The 17,585-nt window shown below is 35.6% G+C and overlaps 2 protein-coding genes across 3 annotated transcripts; both read left to right on the forward strand.

Moving 5' to 3' along the window:
* Positions 1-7,111: 7,111 nt before the first annotated feature.
* Positions 7,112-10,505, forward strand: LOC105157021 (WRKY transcription factor 72B). The gene is made up of 6 exons (XM_011073315.3): positions 7,112-7,398; positions 7,532-7,624; positions 8,205-8,291; positions 8,427-8,975; positions 9,078-9,191; positions 9,279-10,505. Exons 1-6 carry the CDS (start codon positions 7,279-7,281, stop codon positions 10,209-10,211), a joined length of 1,896 nt encoding a protein of 631 aa, XP_011071617.1. The 5' UTR covers positions 7,112-7,278; the 3' UTR covers positions 10,212-10,505.
* A 3,719-nt stretch (positions 10,506-14,224) lies between these two features.
* LOC105157022 (microtubule-associated futsch-like protein) lies at positions 14,225-17,247 on the forward strand. 2 transcript variants are annotated; one of them, XM_088878304.1, is made up of 6 exons: positions 14,225-14,383; positions 14,575-14,683; positions 15,408-15,765; positions 16,153-16,633; positions 16,710-16,786; positions 16,937-17,247. In XM_088878304.1, exons 1-6 carry the CDS (start codon positions 14,344-14,346, stop codon positions 16,976-16,978), a joined length of 1,107 nt encoding a protein of 368 aa, XP_088734430.1. In that variant the 5' UTR covers positions 14,225-14,343; the 3' UTR covers positions 16,979-17,247. The 2 variants fall into 2 exon arrangements, with proteins under 2 accessions (XP_088734430.1, XP_011071618.1); XM_011073316.3 differs by having other exon boundaries at positions 16,734-16,786.
* Positions 17,248-17,585: the final 338 nt, after the last annotated feature.

Below are 17,585 nucleotides of genomic sequence, written 5' to 3' on the forward strand. Positions count from 1 at the left end.
GTGCTCAAATTTTGATTTTAGTTTAGTCATTTGTTGTAGATACTATACCATGCTTTCCTCTTTGGCTTTGTAGGTACTTTCTATTTGTTCAACTTGGTTTAGGGAAGGGTAGGGCATTTTATATAATTGTGAATAAAGGCTTTAAGATGTTTGATAATAATGATATGAAGAGGGCATGGAGGAGAATTAAGAAAAAGGGTAAAGAGATGTTCATTTATGTTGAAGTTAAGGGGCGTGAAGGGGCTGCAGTTGAAGGTGAGGGGGGTGAAGGGGTTGCAGAAATGGTTGAGAAGGGTGAAGGGGTTGCTGAAACTGAAATGGGGGAGGGGGTGAGGGGCCCTTTACTTTTTTGGGGGCTGAAGTGAATGAGGGGGGGGGGATATACCTAAAGATGAGGGTGCTTATGAGGGACTTGAGGGTGAGGGTGAGGGTGAGGGTGTTGAGGGAGATGACTTGGTAGATAGTGATTATGAGGGACTTGAGGGTGAATTAGTAGTTGCAGGTAGTGGTGATGGTGATGAAAGTGGGAGGGTTGAAAGGGAAAGTGGGAGGGTTGATGGGGAAAATGATAGGGATGAAGAGAATGGGGAGTCTAGTGAAAAAGTTGATGCGGTGGATAATGACAGAGACTTAGATGAGAAAAGGGATTCAGATGTGGATGGTGAGGGACCTTCACACCCTCTTTTCAATGTAGATGAAACATATGACCCCACATTTGGAATTGACATGTTGTTTAGCAATAAAAAAGAATTTAAAAAGGCCTTATAAGCACATGCAATCAAGACGAAAAGAACATTGAAATTTACAAAAAATGATAAAAAGAAGGATCTATGTAGAATGTGGGGATGCTGGTTGTGAATGGAAGCTGCATGCAATTAAAGTAAAGGAAAAGGAGACATTCTAAATCAATCTACTACAATCTCACCACTCATGCTCACAAATTTTTGATGTAAAAAATATGAAGACCAATTGGTTGAGGATAAGTACTTGTAGAAATTTAAATCTGATCCAAAAAGAAATATGAAAGGATGGAGAGTGGATGTAATAAATGAACTAAGGGTTAATGTGTCAAAAAATCAAGCTTATAGAGCAAAAAAGGCTGCATTGAAAGGAATTGAAGGTGCTCCTGAATCAAAATATAGTAGATTGTGGGATTATGCTGAAGAGATAAGAAGAACAAATCCTGATTCTACTGTATTTTTGGGAACAAAAGATAATATGAGGGAGACAAGGTTTAGCAGGATTTATATATGTTTTGGGGCCTTAAAAAGAGGGTGGAAAGCTGGTTGTAGGCCTATAATTGGGGTAGATGGGTGTCACTTGAAAGGGCCTCATGGGGGTATTTTGTTGACTGCAGTTGGAGTAGATCCCAACAACGATCTGTTCCCTATTTCTTATGTAGTTGGATAAAGAATGTAGGGAGACTTAGGAGTGGTTTCTAATAATTCTAAAGCATGATTTGAAAATAGTTAGAGATTTTGAATAATGTCGGATAAACAAAAGGGACTGATGCAAGCTTTTGGAGATGTCTTTCCTGGAAGTGACCACAGATTTTGTGTATGACACCTTCATGACAATTTTAAGCTAGCTGGTTTTAGGGGATAGGGACTTAAAAATGCTTTGTTGAATGCTACTAGAGCTTGTAATGTAAGTGAGTGGAAGAAGAGTATGGAAGGAATGAAAAAATTGTTTGAAGCTGCACATGATTGGTTTATTGATAAACCTCCTACACAATGGTCTAGATCTCATTTCAGTGAGCTCAACACTTGTGATATGCTTTTGAATAATATGTGTGAGACATTTGATGGTTGTATACTCGATACAAGAGAAAAACTAGTTAGAATGGATAAGAGAATACCTAATGCGGAGGATGCAAGAGAATAGAGATAAGTGTGCTGCTAAGTGGAAGAAAAGATTGTGCCCAAAAATCCAGGAAATTCTACAAAAACAAATAAATAAGATTCTGATTGTACACCAATTAAAGCCGAGATCAACATTATCAAGTTTCTTGTTTTGATGGGAGTCAACATGCTGTGGACTTGGGGTCTAGAAGTTGCAACTGTCGGAAATGGCAATTATCGGGCATTCCTTGCAAACATGGTTGTTGTACTATATACTTTCAAAAGCTTGATCCTATAGACTTTGTAGCTGAATCTCATAGTATTGAAACTTACAAAAAAGTGTATGCACCTGCAATACTACCAATGAGCCATGAAACAGTATGGCATGAGACTAGCATCATACCTCCTCTACCCCCAAATTTTGGTAGAGGTCCAGATAGACCAAAAAAGGCTAGAAGAAGAGAGAGCGATGAGCCTCCAGCCAAAAAGAAAAAGACACCACAGGTGCATGAAGATTAGAAAGAATCAGAAGACGGTGAATTGCAGGACCTGTGGAGAGCCTGGACACTACACTGCCAGCTGTCCTCAAAGAGTGCCAACTGAGAGTCAACAGGTATTTGTTTGCCTTTTTATTTGTAACTGTTTCATTTTACACACATGTATTCTAATTTCAGCTTTGCATGACAGGATCAAACACCTCATGAGAGTGGACATACTCAAACTGAACAGCATGAAAGAGCCACAAAAAAGGTACTTTGTATTATTTGTATTTAATGCTATATCATAAACTTGTATTACTTATAATAATGCTGCTGGTACTTTGTATTAGGCTGGAAAAAGAAAGGCAACTGAACCTGCAATTGAATCATTGTCTGAAACTGAACGATTGGAACAGGCTACATCAAGTGTAAGTGCACTTTTACATGAAGTTATATTTGTTACAATCAAACAGCATGAATTTACATGTAAGTGCACTTTTCATGATGATTATCGGGATCTCGGTTTACAAATATTCTCCCACCATTGCAAGTGCAGCATGAAGATGAGCAACCTGAAGCATGCTTGACTCAAGATCAAATGCAACCTGCACTTGCACCTATACCCCCTCCACCAGTGTTCATGCCTGGACCATCAATGTTTGAGCAATTACACATGAACAACCCAGGGACAACTTTGCAATCAAGAGTCACAATCCGTGCACCTCCACCTTTTAGAGGAAGACAAATATTGCCATCATTTTCTACAAAGGCTACATTCTGAAGCAAGTGAACCAATAGTGAAAGAAGGAGGATAGAAGTTTCTAAAGTTAAACAAGTGATTGCAAGTTTGACATTATTCTGTCTAGTGGTGTATAGTGATTGCAAGTTCACTATGACAATGTTTTGGCTAGTGATATTAGTTTTGACAGTATTTTATTTAGTGATGTATAGTGATCACAAGTTAAATATGATGATGTTTTGGCTAGTGATATTTGATATATGACAGTATTTTGTTTAATATGATGATGTTTTTTACAATGACAGTATTTTGTTGAATGTTATATACAATTTCAGGTGCATTTTCAATATAGCAATTACAGTTTCTTCTTATGATTATGTCCATTTCGCACAATTTCGTTATTGCAATTTTTTGGTGTTTTTTTCTTTTCAATTACAGTATATAGCAAATTAAAATCAGGGAAATTGCATTTTCAACAAACATGCCTTTTCATTTCATTCCAAACATTCATTACATTTCATTAGAAACATTAATTACAACCAAACTAAATAAAAAAAAATAAAAAATTAATAAACAACAGAGAGAGCCCATCATCATCAACTTTCTCATAAACCGGTTGCTCCTGCGCAAGGCTTCAACATCTCCTTCCAAATTGTTAATTTTTCTAAACAATCCGGGAATAATCACCCTAGCTCTTTTACACATTAGGGGGTCCTCCCATAAAAAGAACCTACACCCTCCTCTCTGCCAAATGGAAAACCAAAATTTTATTTTTAAAACTAAAATTTTAAATTAAATTAGAAAATTTACCTTGTAATTTCGACATGAAAGAAACTTCCTCCCCGAATTGCCGTTCGTCCATGACGTGCGCATCACGGCTGCCCTTCCATAGTCGCATTCCGTCGTGCTTGTTACCGTAAATATTGCTCTTCGATTTTGTTGGGTGTTCTAGGGTTCTTGTTCAGTTTGGGGGAAATGGAAGAAGGGGCTAAAATTATAAGAGAGGAGCCCGTTTGTTTTTTTATTTTTTTTTAAATTTTGATGACGTGGATAAAATATCCACATCACGCCTATTTTTTTTTAAATTTCCACATCTTCGCCATGTCAGCACCAGGTAGTCGCCACGTCGTCGTTTTCAACCAATAAAAATGAAGCCCCCAATCTAAAAAGTCACGTGAAGGGCCATGTGACTTTTTCCGGCGACTAAGGCAACTTTCCGACGAAATATGTACCAAAATTGAACTTTTTTAATTTATAGAGAACTAAAATGGACCCTACAGGACTAAAACGAGAATAGCCTGAAGTTAGAGGACTAAAATTGCCTTCAATCCAAAAAATAACAATTTACCTCTCTACGTTTTTTAAAATACAATAATCTACCCTATATTTTTTAAAATGAAGAAAATAACCATCTTATATAGGAAGTTATATTACTTTATCTTAAAAAAATAAAAAATTAAATTACTCTCATTTACAATATCATATAGATAAATTGCATTAAGCCCCAAAATAAAGAAGTGAAATTAAATGAGAAAAGAAGAGACTGGAAATGTGTAGGAAAGTAGGAATTAAGACCAATTATATACGAGACGTCAACGTTTTGGATCCCAAGGTGGAAGTGCATAGGGTTTGCTGTGTTCTTACCAACTTGATGTTATTTTACTGTATCTATCTATCTATATATATATATGAAACTATATAGTATTAAAATTATTAAAATATACAATAATGATATTGTTCAGATGGTAAACTGCATTTAAATTAAAAATTGCATACAGTTTCAAACTTTCGAAAGGTTAGATGACTTTATCATTATTCTATTTACCAAATTTTCAAGTTGCTTGGAACGTGTATAATTCATATAATAATAACTAGCGGTTAAAGTTGAATAGATATGTGCATAATTTAATTTTTTCTTTATATGTATTTATAATTAAAGGAAAAATAAAGAAAAATAAAATGAATAAATAACTGATCATAACTAACAAAATGAATAAATTTTAAATGAGTATGAATAAAAGTATTTCAATAAAATTAATTAGTTAAAAAGATTTATAATTTTAGGCAATATTTCACATGTTTGTTTTTTTTTTTTTTGGTTAAATGTAAGTTTTATTAGTAAAACAAGATCGTACAGTACAATAGTGCTCAACTGGTGGTTTCTCCCTCGACAGGCCAAGGGATACGCCATAATCTATATAACGCACATGAACTAACAGAACGAAATAAATTAACACTGATAATCCTTTGTCTAATATCTTCCACAATAATGGTGGCTATTATATTCGATGGTCGCTCCATATGCTCAAAGCGTCTCAAATTTCGTTCCCTCCAAATATGGTAAATGCAAGCAGCTAGGAGTGCACGATAAGCCAAGTTAAAATATTTTACATGTTGTCATTCAGTGATAGTTACCATGGGCCCTGCCTCTCATTTAATTAATAGCATATAGATATATGATTTTTTAATTTTTATGATTTTAGTTTTTTTTTTATTGGGATTCACATCTTGTCGAAAAAATATACGTGCATCTTACATGACCTTTTAACACTGGGACTACTGTTCCTATTTGTATATTTTTTTCAATATTCGTCTTGTAACTTTTTAGGGTGCATTTTGATCCTGCATCTTTTTAACTTTTACGATTTAAATCTTTTATTTTTTTGCTGGAGCTCATCTTCCTAGCAAGTAGACGTGAATTCCAATATTGAAAAGAAAGACTGAAATTGAGAAAATATACAAAATGGAGGACCAAACTGCTACCCCATAAAGTTATAAAATGAAAACGCCAAATAACTTAAGTTATGAGACCAAAATGTGTTTTTTCATTTTTTAATTTGGTAATCAAATATTATTGGAAATATATATATATATATATATGCAAAATAATCATATATTACCAGAATAATTTCAAAATTTTAGCAACTATGTATATATATGTATATTGAGAGGCAATTAATAATTAAGCCAATTAAATAAAAGGTAGCAAATCTATCTGTACATTGAGATTCTTGGTAGAGGTCAATGTTCAGTAAACATGGAAATGGGGACAAACCGGACAAAACCCCCTACCTATAGTACTTTACGAAACAACATTTGACTTGTCACAAGACAAATCAGCCCTAAGAGTTCCTTACCTCCGGTCATCAGAATCAACCGCGGTGGGACAACTTTGACAGGTAGCCCTGCTGATCATCTAACTTTTGCAATATATACTACAAATACAGTTATTTATATAAATATATATATATATATATAATTAACTATCATTATATAAAATTAATGCAAAATATTAGTTTTTTCACCATTAAAAAATTATTTCCCACAACTAAGAGACATGATAAAAACATGTGTCATAACTTTTATCCATGGCAAATGTTTTAATTTGCCAGTACCCTTACAAAAACTACGACCAATAACTGTTGTTTGGCCCTTTTAGCTAAGATTTTGTTCCAGTTAATTAGGACCATGTGGTCAATGACTATTTTCTATAACTGTTTATTATTAATCATGAAAAAAGTATTATATTTCTTGTAGTGATATGTATTAAGAGGGTTTTTGAATCAAGGAGTAGTTAATTGTCTTTGTTCGCTCTCATTTTTTGTAATGGTCATGAATGAACTGAATATTGATCGTATTATATCTGTCCATCCAAGAATTTTTAATTACGGTATAATATATATGTATATGTACTACCTATACATATATATGATATAGGTATGTAGACGTGTAGGTATATATGTGTATCTGTAAGCCTATACATGGTGGAGGAGAAGCGGCTTTTACGGCTCAAACCTCTCTGTCATTGTGTGTATATGTGTGTGTATTTTATTTATTATTTATACATATATACATGTTGTCTCAAAGACTTAAACGTTGAAGTTGAATTCTTCAAGTTGTGTACTTTAAATGTATTTATGAGTATGACAGTGAATGTGTTATTTTAATAGGAAAATATATACTCTATATCTATATCTATATCTATATCTATATATATATATATATATAAATATTTGTGTACATGTAGGGGTATGAGTTTAGAGTTTTATTGGGGCATTGACATTTTTGTGTGAGTGTGTGGTGGATGAAGCCCTTTTGTCTGGATTAGTTTAATTAGAAGTCAAACACTGCTGCATGCCTCCCTTTATAAACAACAAGACTATTGCTCTTCAGATCACACAAAATTCAGACACAAGAGAGAGAGAGAGAAAGAGAGAACATGGAGACTTCTCTGCATAAATCTGATGGGGGAGCTGGTCCAGTCAAGGAGGAGAACAAAGCTTCCGAGTCGTCTTCGATGGGCGACCAAGAAAGTTGTGGGGAGGAGATCGTTCTTCAGGTACTTCAGTTTTTGTGGAGCTAAAAGTTTAAATTGTTAGAAACCGAAAATGGGCCGTTCTTGATAATTAACTTGTTCGTATATTCATCATCGGTCAGCGAGTCGTCTAAATTTATTGTTATTAATCCCACAGGTTGGAGCTCCGAAAAGAGGACATGATCAAGATGAGGGGGTGAAGGCAGCAGCATCTCCAGATCAGAAGACTTTATTAAACTCTAACAAGCAGGTAAGAGTTAAGACAAGATGATGTTTTCTGTTGCGATCATCGATCTGCTGTTGATATTTCATGCATGAATTGTTATACGTCTTGCCTTAAATTCTCGCAGAAAAATATTGCGATTTTATAAGAAACGAATTAGTTAATTTCGTTGTTTTTGAATCTTGGTAATGAAATATAAGTCTATGGTTGTAATAGATCATATATACAGACAATTCTCGCCGTTGATTAATTCAATCCCTACGGCAAGAGGGCTGCTGCCAAGAATGCGAAAGATGTGTATGTTTAAATGTGTTTTCAAAGTCGTATGTAGTTGTGTGTAAAGCTATGTATGTATGTATGTATGAAGGTAGCTATAGCAGCCCTTTTACACCATTGACCATTTATTAATAAAGACAGAGATGTATTCCAACTTGTTATAAAGTTCAATTTGGCAGTTGGAGTATATATATAGATAGGGTCTATTTATATCTACTTTTTTAAATTCTTTTATTGAACTATCGAGTTAGTAATAATTTCATTTCTTACAGGCTAAGATTAATTAGTAGTAATAGGACGATTTGAGGTTCTAACAGAAGTTTCCTGACAGGGTACTCTCACCATAACAAAGATGCCGGAGAGATCATCACCTGAATCTGAATCAAGATTATCATCCTCATCTGCCAAAAGACAACTGGTTACTTTACTCTCTCTCTCTCTCTCTCTCTCTCTCTCTCTCAATATATATATATATATAGATAGATAGATAGTTTATGACAAAACATCAAGATTTAGGGGTAGTTTCTTACTTTACATGTATATATGGTTGCAGGTGGATGATCGGATTGAGTCAACGAGAGCGGAAATGGATGAAGTTATGGAGGAAAATCAGAGGCTCAAGATGTACTTAGACCAGATTCTGAAGGATTATAGAACCCTACAAATGCAATACCGAGACGTTATTGAACAAGAAGCCAAGAAAGCTCCGAATGTTGAATCAACTCATCGTGAACACGATACGGATGGACCTGATCAACTTTTTGCTCTCAGCCTAGGAATAAGTTCATCATCAAGTGAGAGAGTGAAAGACGAACCTCGTAAGACATTGATGAACGAGGATGTCTTGGAAGGAGGAGATAAAGAAGGGACATTGACATTGGGACTTGATTGCAAATTTGAAGCGCCTAAAAAGTTACTGACGGAACCTTCTCCGAACCCTAGCCCTGAAAATAGCTTGGAAGATGCGAAGGAGGAGGCAGGTGAGACGTGGCAGCCTAAAACCATAAAGAGTGTGAGAGATGGTGGAGACGATGAGATCTCACAACAGAACCCCGCCAAACGGGCTAGGGTTTCTGTTAGAGTCAGATGCGATACGCCAACAGTAAGATCATTTTTGTTTTGTTTAATTATACTCAAGTATAAATTATACGTAAGCGGAAGGCATAGGGCTAAGTAATTTTGTTTTCGTGTCGTATCAATCTAGATGAATGATGGATGTCAATGGAGGAAATATGGGCAGAAGATTGCCAAGGGAAATCCATGCCCTCGAGCGTACTATCGTTGCACTGTTGCACCATCCTGTCCTGTTAGAAAACAGGTACAACCTAAAATTCATCTTCTTAGTAATCTTTCACTTAATTTATATGTAATTAAGACATATAATCTGTTGTCTTGTGACTTGAAGGTGCAAAGATGTGCAGAGGACATGTCGATCTTGATAACGACATACGAAGGGACACACAATCATCCACTTCCAATCTCGGCCACAGCTATGGCCTCCACCACTTCTGCAGCTGCCTCCATGCTAATCTCCGGTTCATCAACCTCGGGAACTGGGCTAAGCTCGTCATCCACCATCACTGCGACCACCGGGAGCCTCAACGGGCTAAATTTCTACATGTCCGACAATTCAAGATCAAAGCCCTTTTACCTACCAAATTCATCAATCTCATCCTCCCCATCATTCCCAACCATCACTCTTGATCTCACTTCCAGCTCTTCCTCCTCATCATCTCATTCAAGCACCCGACTAGGCAATTTTCCTCCAAGATACTCGACCACAAACCTCAACTTCAGCTCCTTGGAATCAAACCCTCTCCCGATTTCTTGGAGCAATGGGATGCTTAGTTATGGACCCCAACCATTCAACAAGAACCAAAATGCAACAAATTCCCTAAGCTTCGGACCGCAATCCCATGAAACCCTTTACCAATCCTTCTTGCAAAAGGCGATCCCAAACCCTAGCCAACAATCTCTAGCACCAGACACCATTGCAGCTGCAACTAAAGTAATTACATCCGACCCAAGTTTCCAATCTGCATTGGCAGCTGCCCTTACATCGATAATTGGCTCAGGAGGTGCCAGTTTAGGAAACCAAAACATCGGTGAAAAACCAACTCAAAGTAGTGCCATGGTCAGTCATGAACCTTTCCCTATACTATCTAGCTTTCCATCAACTTCAAATGCAAACAAATGCGCAACAAGCTTTCTGAACAAGTCGCCCTCCTCAACCAGCTCTCAACCCGGTGGATTGATGCTTCTTTCGCCTCCGTTTCCCTTTTCCAACTCGAAGAGTAAGCCTAACTCACCAGGCGACAGCAGGGATCACATCGTTTGATTTGTCAATTTTTCAGGTTAACTACGATGAATTTTGTTTAGTCGGATTTGTATCATGATGCAAATTGTGCATGGTGTTATTATTATTGTTTTTCAACTATTTATTGGGTATAGGAGAATGATGCAAGATGAAGAAAATTGTGCATATAGATGGTGACTGATGGTGAAGAAAATTGAATAATGTTCACCAACTTTAGTTTGTTTCTTTTTAGGTCTTATTCTTAATTTCACGTATGACCAAACTCTGTCAACAAATGTGGATAAACATGTATAATTTTGACAGCGCGAATACCAACTATTTTGTTGTATAGTTCATATATATCAAAGGTTCTTTATCTTTTTCTAATTGTTGATCAAGACTGCTATATAGGAATCAATATTAATGATGTATTTAACCTAATAGTTAAGGTTGAGGTCCCGTGAATAAGTTGGAGATCATGAATTCGAGTCCCCCAAATTTATGGGTTCTTGTCTCATTTAATGCGATTTATTAACAATAAGGAGTTATTTATTGATCGAATTGATATATTTATCATTAATTAATACTAATATAATATGTAATTACATTAAAAAAAAAAAAAGATTGCTAAAGGTATGTTTTTAGGGGAAACAACATTTTTAATCCTACATGTTAGGCCCATGTCGCTTTAGGTCCCATTCATTATGGAATTAGAATTTTTAGTTTCACAACTTATAAAAATTAACCCTTTTGGTGCTCACGTACTTTTTCATATACAATTTAATGATGTAAGTCACATATCTAGCACATTGCAATTAAATATTTTTTGTTAGAGGAAAAATTGGGCTTTTTTCAATAGTAGCATATAAGTGCTTCATTTGGCCTACTTGATTCAATTGTGTGAGACATGATTCTTTTGTGTTGCTTCTACATGGCTTCAACTTATAGAAACATGGAAAGAATATGGTTCAATTTTTGTGAGAGAAGAAAGAAATCACTATATTTTTTGCCATATTTTTTTTCAAAATTTAATTTTCCCCCACAAATGTACGTAGTTATATTTTTTCTCCACAAATGATTTCAAGCTGAAAAACAAACTAATTCCCTCTCCACCCAAAAATACTTAGAAATCACGGGCTAGGCAAGTGTGCTACACCGTTAAATTGTAGACAAAAAAGTAGATGATGACGAAAACTACTACTTTTTGTAAGTTACAGGACTAAAAGTGTTAATCCCATCATAAATAGGACCAAAAATAAAATGGACCTAACTTATGAGATCAAAAATGTTATTTCCCTTATGTTTTTATTAGATTGTAGAAAAATATATACCAAAATATCAAAATCTAAAAAGTAAAATGTATACTGAAAAGAATATTTACGAATACAATGCAAAATTTCGAATCAAAAGAAAAGAACACAATAACAATCTATTCGTTTAATTTATATTCAAATTTAATAGTACAACTATAATATTCAATGTCCAAATAAATACATATAGGGAATTGAATTGAAGTTCTGCCATCGAGCATCGACCATCAACTTACACCTAAGAAACAAAACAAAAAAAAATAGAAATTATAAAACAAACGACAAATAAAACTATAAAAGTGCATGAAAAAAATCACTACTTACGACTTACGTAATACACAACATCATAACCCGATAATGGTTGGCTCTGCGCCCATATTTGATACAACACCTACAAGAAAAAGATTATTCATCATTAATAAAATAATAACTGAAAGATATATGTGAATAAACTAATATTTGCAATAAATATTAAATTAAACTATACTTTTTAGCTAAGCCCTGCCTAATAGCTTACTGATCAAATTTCGAATAAGATTCTCTAACATGAACATCCCTGATTACACTCTGGCAGAAACTAGTTATTGTCTGATTTGATGCAACAAAAGCGTTATCTAGATTCTATTTTCATGATTTCAGGTGATTATTCATTGTAGAAACTTCCATTCTTGGATGATCAGCAGCATAATTTCATTCACAATACTTACGTTTAGCTCTAGGGTTTTCCTCGCTATCAGTATAAGCAATGAAGAGGTCTAAACTTTTGATATTTTGCACGTTTCTTTCCTCTTTAGCCTTTGTGATTGTGATTCTTGTGGTTGTGGAGGTGTATTTGAAATTCCTTCATCCTCCAATCTGATTTCATCCTCCAATGTTTCGCTTTCTATTTGAAATTTGAATACATTATAAATAATAAATAGAAAGCAACAATTTATCATGCAAGTGGAATGCAACAAATGAGCAAAATAGTTTCTTGAACAGTCTTTCATACTGATGAGGATTACCTTTATTTCTGCCAAAAAGACAAAAAAAAAAACCCTTCATTAAGGGTAAAATAGACATTACGCAAGATCCACGTACAAGGTCACAGGTCGGGTCATTGGAGCCCCCTCTTCCCCAGCGACTTGACCCGTAAACTGACCCGAGGTAATAGGATGAATTGTACACCACTCAATTAAATCCAAGGAATGCCCAGATTGTAACACGTGCCTCACCTACAGTGTAAAGTTGTGCCCTATAAATACTCAGATACAAATCATTTAAGGTAACCAGCATTAATTACTTTAGATCGTTCACCTTCTAATCACACTTCAAAAAGTAGATAGGAGACAAAAGAGCAAAAGATGGGGGGACACCTGGAACTACGGGTCCTCCCAAGATGAAGGAAGGGGGAAACCTCCTGAGACAAAACAAGAACTTCCTACTCTGAAAAGGAGTTAGGGGACACTCCTCCTCCTTAGAGTGAGCGAGACTGAATGATGCATATGAACAAAGAAATTCGGCCCAAGAAAGAATAAAAAGCCCTTAATAGCCCAGTAGGGACCATAACACTAAGAGGAAGGAAGATGCCTAGTGTATTTATGGAAGCAGCCCAAGAGAATGACCTAGTAAGGGGGTCGGCCTAAGACCATGCTTAAATATCTCCCTATGTGGCATACTCTTGGCTCGCAAAATATACCCCGTAAGCACGCAATTAAGGAGAGGACCTCTCAAAGCCTTGGACTCCTTGACCAAAAAGACTCTTTAGTGTGCAGGAGTCCTCACTAGTGAAGGACTCCCTCAACAACTAGAAGTCCTCACAGATGAAAGATCTCCCCTAGCTTAGATATAAGTCTTCAAAAAGTAGACCTAGCAGCAGATAAGAACAGATTCAAGACTTATCCAAACGACCTTCACCCTTTTTATCTAGAAATTAAGGAACCGTGAAGACTCTCATTGCAGGAAGACATCTCTATATAAATATAGGTTTGGTCACCAAGCAAGGAACAACTTCTATACTCTGGAATATTGTTGTCAATTTTTACTTTGCATTCCAATTGCACTCTCAACACGAATTCTCTCACGAATTTGAAATCATATTTCGATTTCTCATTATGATTTACTTTTTACGGTCATTTTCTCTTAAAACGAATACTAACTTGAGCTTCAAAGTGCTAACTGTTGTTTTATAGGTTCATTTCTCAAGTCCTTTTACTTATTGGCCCGAGTTCACAACCAAAGTCGAAGCTTATTGACCCATATTGTCTTCGCACGCATCATATATATTTACAAAAATATATTAATATGACATCATGAACAATTCAAAATCAATGAAAAAAAATATAATTATTAACTCTATTAAAATAAAACTACATATTTTTATTTTTACATGAAGATTAATACGAAATAATAAACACATTCTCACACTAGATACCAAGAAACAAAACCCAAAAGAAATAAAAAAATTTAATCCATTTTATTTTTATTTTCATTTTCTTATGATAAGTCCAAATAAAACTAAAAATGAAAAATCAGTTGCTGGAAAATCTTTTTGTTTATATATATATAAATTATCTTAGACCAAAATAGTAATAATAATTTGAAATTTTGAAATTCAAATGCGAGCGTCTAATGGTGGATCCCACAAAAAAGCCGTTCTTCGCATAATTCGCTTTCTTTCTCATTTTATTTCTTTATTTTTTAGTTTTTGAAATTATTAATGCTTTGGTTCTTTTCCCGCCCATTAACGCTACGGCTTTCCCATATATAAACACAAACCAGCACTTTCCTTTCTTCTATTTCTCCCCAACTCTCCATCATCATCAATTTCACAACTCTCTCTCTTTGTGTTGTCGGTTTTTATTAAGAAGAAAAATCTCATTGCTATGGAGGATTCTGCAGCCAAGGATCAGTCCTCTGCCGCTGGTAATCTTCTGGAAGATTTTGATTCCTTTTTAGGTGTTTAATGGTTGAAGTTGTTGTGTGGTTGATTATAGTGGCTATGAAACTAATCCTCGAAAGTGCATCTGCTATGAGGTCGAGTGTAACAGTGTTTTTCATTTTGGAGTGTTTGATTTTATTTAACCTTTTTTTTTTTTGTTTAATTTTGAGAGCAGGAAGATCAACTTCAAGGCTTCTTCGGTATCCGCTCCGATCTGCAACGAGGTCCAGGGAAGAGACGCCGCCGATTGCTGACTCATCAAACACCGACTCTGCCACTAAAAGGTTTGTATGAGTGAGTTTTGGACTTTTTAAGTTGGTAGTTTGCTCGAACCTATGGTTTTGTTCTTGTGTTTGTCTTTATTGTCTGAACTAACGAGAATTGTTAGTCAGCGCTTCCTTTAACGTGGGTTTGAATTGAGGAAGAAGACAAGATTGGAAAAAAGTAAATCCGTTTTAAAATAATTTTCGCACTTTTTGGTGGCCTGTTGTATCTTTGGAAATTTTTTGCGTCATCTTCGTTTCGTGGTGTACTTTCTGCTGATTCAATTGACAGTACTGTATTCAATGAAGAACAGAATTTATTATTTCTGAAGCCTTAACTTGTATCAGGTGCAACTACAATTGTGATCGATAAAATGTATGGAGAAACAAGTATAAACCTCTTTGTAATTCTGTAAAATTTAAGGAATGGATGTTTCGTTGAGTATCAGTATGTCAACACAATAAACTCAAGGCGGAAAACCAACACTTTTATTCCTTTCTACATAGAGCCCCCAAATTCAAACATGTGACTTGAACTCTTCTTTCTCTTAATTGGATGTACCCTATATTTATTAATATATGTAAAATTTCCTTACTGCAACTGATTTACTAATGATGCAAGCTTCTTTTGCAAATTTCATGGAGGTTGGCTGTGTTTCTTTCTTTTGAGATGCTAGTTGTTTATTACTTGCTTATTGATGGATCCATCTGGTTTGTCTTTTCCTTTCTCTTGATGTTTGTCCAGGGGAAGGCCTGCATCTACTGTGAGTAAAAGTGTGGGAATTCTTGATCTCTCTGGCAAGGAGAAGTCTGCCAAGCCCCCAAGACGACTCTCTGTTCCTTCCAAGTCAAATGCCACCCCTGCTCCAAAATCTTTCGGCAATATCACCCCTATTTCCGAGGCTAGAACAAAGCGCTCTGCTGGTAACCAGGGAAAAAGTGATACACCTCTTTCTGATGTGTCAAGGTCATCTAATCGAAAAAAATTCAGTGTTCTTTCATCAGCCTCTTACTGGTTGTCTCAGATTAAGCTCTCTGAATCGGCTACTAAGCACTCAATCTCACTTGGTTTCTTTAAGCTTGCTTTGGAGGCTGGATGTGAGGTATGGAAGAAATACTTGCGCCACACAATGAATTCATTGCCACCCAATGAATCCATATTCCAACAGAAAATATCAATTTCTGGACCTTGCATTACAGTGTTAAATAGCTTCAGAAAATTAAGCATGCACATTCAGAAAACTGAACTTTTTTTTTTGCTTTACTACGCTAGTTTTCACCATTGCTGTGTTTAATCATGCTGACTACATGCTAGCACTGCCACCTTGGCCTGTGTAAAACCCCCAATCGCAGCAACTGAAGCTTTTTTTGTTTTTTTTTAGTGACCTTTTTTACTAACACGCATGATTCCACAGCTAGTTAAATGCATAGATTGGTTATTGGAATATTGCCCTCCAGAAATTTTTACTTATGATTTTCAAAATGTGCAGCCCATACAGAGGATGAGCGATGAATTAAAATCATATGTGCTTCGTCACAACCTTTCTGAATTTGGTGAATCTTTGAAAGAGCTGTTCGAGAGCTATAAGATCAGTGAAAACTTTGAGCAATCAGAGGGATCTGAGACCTTTTCTCAAGTGCCTGCTGAAGGCAATCAGTTATCTGATGATGATGTTAATAGCTCCTCTTCTTCTATAACAAATGCTGAGAAGCTGATGCCAAAGTCATTGGACGTAAATGCTGCTGAAATTCACCAAATGAAGAAAGAAAATGATGGAAGCACTCAGAAAAATAATTCTGTGAAGAAGACTAGAATATCAGTGCCCAAGAATGCAGTGATCTCAAAGTCTGGGTCTGAAGTTAGGGGCCGCAGTATCCAAAAGAAACCCCAAAAATCGATGAAGCAAGAATCAGGCCAAGCTAACAACAGGGTAAAGAAGCAGGGACAGAAATCTGCAGCTCGTGCTGAAGGTGACTCCACCACTGATTCTTAAAGAAAATAGTATATTGCTCTTTGAAATTAGTCCTTGATAACTCATGTTGGCAGTTGGCTGTTCTGTTACTGCTGCAGGTCCTGTTACCTCTGCACCAGAGGAAGCTCTTGAAGAAAACAAAGAAAACATGGTGAGTAAATTGTTGAGATGTGAATTCATTTCTTAGATTCATGCAATTCTGTTTACTTTATCTCCCGACTTCAGAAAAATCACAAAGCAATAACTGTACATCTCTATTCATATTTCAAACTTGTAATTTTGCAATGTTTCATTGTCTTAGACCACACCGCAGATGGAGGAGACTGCTTCCACCGAAGTCTAGACAAATGAATATCCTCATATCTACCCATAACAACTGGTGTTGGTTTGTCTACATCATATTAAGTTGTTTCTTTCAATTGTATAGGAGGCTGCAGAATAGTAAGGTGAGCAGCAAGCCTGCATACTGGTGTGGTGTGTTAAACTTGTGATTTTCAATTCCTTCCAATTTTTCATTGGTTTTAAGTGCGAGCCTGTGTGTAGCAGTTATACACTCATTTTGTCATTTCCAATTGTACCTAATAGAAAGTTGGGAAGTCACTTTTTGTCTTATTGCATTGGTTTCTTGAAATCATGTTGGGAAGTGAGTTTTCTCTTTACTCATGCAGCTTGCCAACGTCCCAGTACTAACTAGTTTCTTACAAATAGTCCCCTTGACATTAACCCAAGATTGAATTCTAGGAATTTGATTTCATTCTGTATCATCTCAAAGTAGCATGATAATAGTGTTCTCTATTACTGTCATAAAATCTATTTAATGAAATTAAAAACCAGTTGTACTAGTGGGATGAGGAGATTTGATGTTCTTTGAAGGGGTTACTTATATTTGGCTCCTCATGTTTGTTGGAGATAAGAATGATAATCTAATTTTTTTAATAGTTGAACAAAAG

The sequence above is a fragment of the Sesamum indicum genome, linkage group LG3, assembly GCF_026168435.1.
Source record: "Sesamum indicum cultivar Baizhima isolate 11 linkage group LG3, ASM2616843v1, whole genome shotgun sequence".
In the NCBI taxonomy this organism is placed as follows: domain Eukaryota; kingdom Viridiplantae; phylum Streptophyta; class Magnoliopsida; order Lamiales; family Pedaliaceae; genus Sesamum; species Sesamum indicum.

Excerpts from the sequence above, each read along its gene's own strand:
- LOC105157022 (XM_088878304.1), top strand. The coding sequence starts at position 14,344 with ATGGAGGATTCTGCAGCCAAGGATCAGTCCTCTGCCGCTG. Across the intron at positions 14,684-15,407 it reads ACCGACTCTGCCACTAAAAG|GGGAAGGCCTGCATCTACTG; the intron begins GTTTGTATGAGT and ends ATGTTTGTCCAG. Across the intron at positions 15,766-16,152 it reads CTTTGGAGGCTGGATGTGAG|CCCATACAGAGGATGAGCGA; the intron begins GTATGGAAGAAA and ends CAAAATGTGCAG.
- LOC105157021 (XM_011073315.3), top strand. The coding sequence starts at position 7,279 with ATGGAGACTTCTCTGCATAAATCTGATGGGGGAGCTGGTCCAGTCAAG. Across the intron at positions 7,399-7,531 it reads GGGAGGAGATCGTTCTTCAG|GTTGGAGCTCCGAAAAGAGG; the intron begins GTACTTCAGTTT and ends TTAATCCCACAG. Across the intron at positions 8,976-9,077 it reads TCAGATGCGATACGCCAACA|ATGAATGATGGATGTCAATG; the intron begins GTAAGATCATTT and ends GTATCAATCTAG.